The sequence below is a fragment of the Amaranthus tricolor genome, chromosome 6 (genome assembly GCF_026212465.1).
Source record: "Amaranthus tricolor cultivar Red isolate AtriRed21 chromosome 6, ASM2621246v1, whole genome shotgun sequence".
NCBI lineage: Eukaryota > Viridiplantae > Streptophyta > Magnoliopsida > Caryophyllales > Amaranthaceae > Amaranthus > Amaranthus tricolor.
In genome coordinates, this window is record NC_080052.1 from 29,381,826 (window position 1) to 29,387,825 (window position 6,000).

At 30.0% G+C, this 6,000-nt stretch overlaps 2 protein-coding genes across 2 annotated transcripts in view; both read left to right on the forward strand.

The window, feature by feature from the left end:
- The first annotated feature begins 1,595 nt into the window (after nt 1-1,595).
- Nucleotides 1,596-4,589, forward strand: LOC130815099 (putative cysteine-rich repeat secretory protein 7). Its single transcript, XM_057681450.1, has 2 exons — nt 1,596-2,505; nt 4,388-4,589. Exons 1-2 carry the CDS (start codon nt 1,659-1,661, stop codon nt 4,483-4,485), a joined length of 945 nt encoding a protein of 314 aa, XP_057537433.1. The 5' UTR covers nt 1,596-1,658; the 3' UTR covers nt 4,486-4,589.
- A 1,092-nt stretch (nt 4,590-5,681) lies between these two features.
- LOC130815764 (putative cysteine-rich repeat secretory protein 7) overlaps nt 5,682-6,000 on the forward strand; it is a 1,387-nt gene continuing 1,068 nt past the window's right edge. The window contains exon 1 of the mRNA XM_057682246.1: nt 5,682-6,000. This exon is cut by the window's right edge and continues 504 nt beyond it. Coding sequence (XP_057538229.1) covers nt 5,697-6,000 — 304 coding nt within the window. The 5' untranslated portion in view covers nt 5,682-5,696.

Below are 6,000 nucleotides of genomic sequence, written 5' to 3' on the forward strand. Positions count from 1 at the left end.
ATTTTATTTTTGGTCAATTTTATTTTTTAAGTCAATAGGTTTTGTTGAATCTTTTTGACAGCTCTATTTGTAGGGTATTTAGCATCTAATAAGTGAGAATATGAACAGTATTAAATAGTCATCTTACAAATGGTTTTCAAAGTGGCTTCATCATTTGTATGCTGATACAAGTCTGTACACTAGTGGTATTATAATTAATACGTTTGGCGTATGGATGTAGAAATTTCGTAAAGATGACCATGCAGAAAGAGATTTGATGATGTTTGTACTTTGTACACTTCTCATTCGAAATCTTTTATTTGAGAAATCAATGTAATTTTCTTGATACAATAAGTTATTACCAAACGATATACTCCCTCCGATCTTATGATATAGTCCCATTTCCTTATTTGGCAAAACCTTTGAATTAGTCCCATTTCTATTTTTGGCAATCCTTTTTTACTTAAATATCCTTAGTTCACACAAGTAATTACGAATATACCCCCATATACCTTACTTACCCAACTACCCTTCACTACTTATCCTTCACTACTTACCCTTTACTATTTACCCTTTTTAATGGACCCCACACAACCCTTAATATCCGTGCCCAAGCAAATGGGACTATATCATAAGATCGGAGGGAGTATTTTCTATTGTTCCTTATACATACATAGAACGAGTCCTCTCATGCTTGCATAACATTATTGTCACAACTGTAATACTAATAATATGTTATCCCTTTTGTCATAATAAAGTTGTAATTCTTGTGTTTTAATTTATTTGTAATATTTGCTTTTTCACGCAGTTTAATACATAAATTTTATCGTTAATATCTCTGATTATGAATAATAAAAAATTACAAAAATTTGATATTATTAATCTTTGCAATGAGACGAATCAAACAAGATCTCACTTTATTATATTTTAACCCGTAAATTAAAAACTGATCAGAAATTAAAAATTATAAATAAATAGTGTCATTTTTACCAATATTACAACTAATTTAGAATGAAGGAAGTATCATTTAATTGGTTGTACATACAGTCACCAAGAGTATTCTCTTTCACCTCTGCAAATTGCAATAATTACGCTATTGATGAAAAAAGACAACACTTTGACCCTGTCTCACTATGTCCTAGGCTACAAATAATTAAAGAAAAATTATCGTGAACAATACCTTTCTTTGTTAATTTTCTACAATAATTTTGATTAATCAAGAATAAAACTAACTTAAGGTTTTTTTCTAGAATAATATTAATTTTAATTAATTAGTTAATTTACCAATTTTTTTGTCATTTAATTCCTATAGTTTGATTTTTAACATCTTTAAAATATTATAGCAAAACACTCCTAAGTTGGTATTATTCTTGATAATTTTTGTCAAAAGTTAATTTACCAATTTTAAAATGTTTAAAATTATATTATTCTTAATAATTTTTTCTATAATTAACTAATTAATTCTCAACTTGATTCTTATGAATTTACAATTAATTATAATAACATGATATAAATTAAACGTTCATTGCAAACTCACGTGATAACAAGTTGCATGACCGTTTACTTGACAAATCATTAATTAAACTTCTATTATTTACACTTAATAATACTATTGTCGTTATTGCAACAAGTTTTAATTTCTCTCAAAATTCGTACTCAGACCCTTTCACAATTAGTAAATGGATCTTACCATCAATCTCTTAATAATATTGTTAACTTTTGTATTCTCTACAATTCAACCAGTTTGGTCACAATTCCATTTTGTAGGTGAAGGATGTAGAGATGAAATCGGTAACTACACAACCGACAGCACATATCAAACCAACCTGAATCTCCTCTTTTCCAATTTCAATAACCAATCCTCCTTTTCTCACTACAACAATTACACAATCGGCCAAGGTATTGATCAAACATACGGATTATTCATGTGTCGACCCGATCAAACCAACCAACAATGTCATAATTGCGTAAGCAGAGCCACCACTGAAATCCTTGCATTATGCCCTGTTCAAAAAGAGGCAATTATTTGGTACTTTGAGTGTGTCGTTAGGTATTCAAATCACTCCATATTCTCTCGTTACGAAGTATATACGCCGCATGTTTTTCGCTTGAGTGCCGGAAATTTCTCAGATCCGGAAAAGTTTGGCCGGATATTTTCAGAAACGGTGAGTGAAGTGATTTCGAAGGCGGCTTACAATACGAGTAATCGAGGTTTTGCTGCTGTGGAAGCGAATGTTACGGTGCTGGAGACACTGTATGTAGCGGTGCAATGCACTCCTGATATTATTGGGAATCAATGTGAGAGATGCTTAAGAGTTGCGTTAAGCTATATGCAAAGATGTTGTGGTATATCGAGGGAATTTGTAGATATGTTCTTGACTAGTTGCTGGCTTCGATATGGCCAAGCACCTATAGTTGGGGACGTTAATGGCAGTTCATCTGTTTCTCCATCATCTCCGATTTCGCTAATTTCGCCGATTTCTCCGATTGGTTTTAGTCCGCCTCCTATATTACAACCATCACCAGGTAATTTAATTAGCTAATAATCAAATACAACTTTGATCCTACTTATTTTGCTTCATGCACTATCTATTTCAAAGACTTGACATTTATATACTTAGGGATCGTTTGGATTGAAATTAAATATTTCAGGGGAGATAAAATCAAATTAATGTAATAAAGATAATTAAAGAGTTATTAGAATAATTGTGATAGAGGAAGAACGAGAATAAATTAAGAAACATGAACAAAAAAAGAAGTTGATTTTTCTTATTTAGAAGGAAAGAATTTTCCCACCCTATATTTATACCCAAAATAAGTGAAGAAATTGCTATTTTCTTCATTTTCATTACCTTCTAATTAGTTTCTTAACTTTTTTAATAATTAAATTCCTTAAATCATCTTTCTAACTAATTTTGCTTTCCTAATTTGACTTTCATTTATTCCTTAAATATTTGTCCTCGATCCAAGCAACCCCTTAGTTGCACTCAAATTAGTGAAACTAGTGATGTGGTCCCTCAATCCTTTGAATTGCAGCTTGAACTAGTCATTCTATTGCATTTCAATTAAAGAATAAGAAAAAAAAATCCACGTGTGGTAGTATTAAATTTTCATGAAACGCTACTGATAGCACTTTTGTAAGATTTTTTCAGATGGTATCCAGTTTATGTCTTATCTAACTACCGTAGCATCTTCCGTAAAATTCTTGGCATTTTCCATTTAATTCACCATTTTTACGTTTCTACCCTTATTAAGTGTTGATTCTTGTCTTTATAATTTGTCCTAAACATTTGAGAGCGTTGATAAAATAAACGGTGAATTAAACGTCAAAATGGTGAATTAAACATCCGAGAGCATAAAAATGGTTTAGAACAAATTATAAAGATAAGAACCAACACTTAATAAGGGTAGAAACGTCAAAATAGTGAACTAAAAGGAAATTGACAATAAATTAACGAAAAATACTACGGCAGTTAGATAAGGCATAAACTGGATTCTACCATGTGGAAAAATCTTACAAAATTGCTACCACTGGCGTTTCACAAAAGTTCAATGCTACCATGTGAAATTTCCCAAAAAAAAAAGAAACAACAAATGGGCAACAGTTCGGATTTGAATCCCGGTCCATAAAGAGACGGTCCAGATCCGATTTATAAGGAAGATCCAAATCTGAACCCGATCCAAGAGTCTAAAATTTCAAGGCCCGTCATATTCAAATCTGGGTCCAAACGGATTCAATGGATCAAAAAATTTTAGGATCCAGACTTGCCAAAATGGATTCGGTCCAGAATCTATTGTCAATTGACTCAATTTTATTAACACAAATTCTTGTGAGAGTTGGTCTCTTTGGGAGACCATCTCTAATTAGGCTGGTCCAATATATTTTTTTAAAAATTGTAAATAGACATTAAAAATGATGTAAGTAGACATTTAAGATATTAAAAATAGGCATTAAGGATACGGTAAGTAAGCATTAACAATAATATAAGTGGGCATTATAAATACGATAGGTGAACATTAATCTTTAATGAGCTAGACTTGAGATAGGTCTCATAAAGAAAAGGTCTCTCAAGAGACCAACTCTTCTATTAATACCTCTATTGTAATTTTTAAGTTACTTAATGAATACTTCTATTTATTTATAAAATAAAACAGTACAAAGAGCACTTACTATATACAATTTTATTAACAAGAAATGGCCATAAATTAGACTTAATGTAATATTGAAAATGAAAATAACATATTTAACAGTAATATAAATGATATTTTTAAGTATATTTTTTATAAAAAAATTCAATATTATTGCTAAATAACCCTATTAATCTCAAACTTGGTAACATTTTTCTAACTGTTTGTTGACTGTTTGATAATATTCTAAATTTACCTTTTAATACCAACTTGTCTGCAGGGAGTTCAAGTACTGGAATCACAATTACACCTGGTAGCATGAGCTTCATATTTGAGGTTATATTGATGATAAGCATGTTATCTATTATGGATTTGTAAAAATAAAATGTATCACAAATAAAGTCGAATAAAATATTAATTAATGATTACTTCTATGTAGCAGTAATAATTTTAATTAATTTTAAATGTAATTTCAAGTTCAATAAATTTTTACATTTCAAGCATTAATGCATTATATTCAGTATAGTGAAGGACTTGAGAGGTTAACTACGTACAAATACATAACTGTATCTTACGTGATGAGTTGTACCACATTTTCTTTTCTGAGTTTATTTTAAAGTAGCAAATGACGTTTAAAATGATTTATAATGGAAATTACACCGTTGTTTGAGTATAATGTAGGATTAGAACACGCCAATTGATCTCACTTCAGCTTTAAAATTGTCAAAAATATTATTTTAAAAAATATATATTAAATTAATTGCAGTTTAAAATTTAAAAAATTAAAAAGCTAAAATATTCTAATTAAAATCAAAATTCAAAATCAAAATTTTCTTTATTTTTTCCTCTTCATCTATTACCAAATATCCAATTTTTTCCATAAAAAATACTTTATTTTTCTTTGCTAATAATTCAAAGTAATAAAGAATATCATTTGATCTTTTATTTTTCTAAAACGGAAGTAGACAAAAAGAATAGCGAAAATAAACAAAAAATTTAATTTTTAGATTCAAAATTGTTCATTAATTAATATCTAATTTGAAATGATTAATACAATAAGCTTCAGTTATATATAGAGGTGTTCAACGGGACGGGTCGAGTCAGAATTTAAATGGACCGAGTCTGGTCGGGTCATGTCAAATGTTAAACGAGCCGGGGCAGGGTCAAAGCCCGTTTAAATACAACCCACTTTGACCCCTTTTTTAAAAGTTTATAAAATAATTTTTTTTATTATACTTTATGACCCGTTGGGTCAATTCAACTATATATATAATAATATCATATAAATATATATAAAAAAAGTGATAAAATACTTTTTACAACCAATTCATATAATTATCCGACCCGGTCCTATCCGACCGGACCCTAGTTATATACTCAAAAGTAAAACAAATCCCCCTTTATATATAGCGTTGACATTTTGCCTTGTTAACTTCAATCAAACCACAAGTTGCTATATTAATAAACCACGAGTACTAAACATCAGGAATAAAAAACTACATTAACTGATCTAGCAATAGATATTGCGTACAATGAGACCAATCATTTTGAACAACTTTTTTTTTTCAAACAAAATAAAAAAATAGTTCATGGAAACTTTTCCTAACTATGGATTAATAATCTTCATTTTCATTTTCCTCAATAATCTCCTCCTTTTTTCCCAATTCCAACTCTTCAATGAATTCTGCGTCGATGAAAGTGGTAAATTCACACCAAACAGCTTCTATCAAAACAACCTAAATCTCCTCCTTTCCTCCCTCAAAAACAAATCCTCGTCTTCTCTGTTCGACACTCATATCGTCGGACAAGGAACCACCAACCAAATCTACGGTCTATACATGTGTCGAGGCGATCTTGACCTTCAACAATGTCATGACTGTGTTGGATCTTCAT

What these genes read in the sequence shown, in the direction of transcription:
- LOC130815099 (XM_057681450.1), top strand. Translation starts at nt 1,659, where the DNA reads ATGGATCTTACCATCAATCTCTTAATAATATTGTTAACTTTTGTATTC. An exon ending in TATATTACAACCATCACCAG is followed by an intron (nt 2,506 to 4,387) that starts GTAATTTAATTA and finishes ACTTGTCTGCAG; the next exon opens with GGAGTTCAAGTACTGGAATC.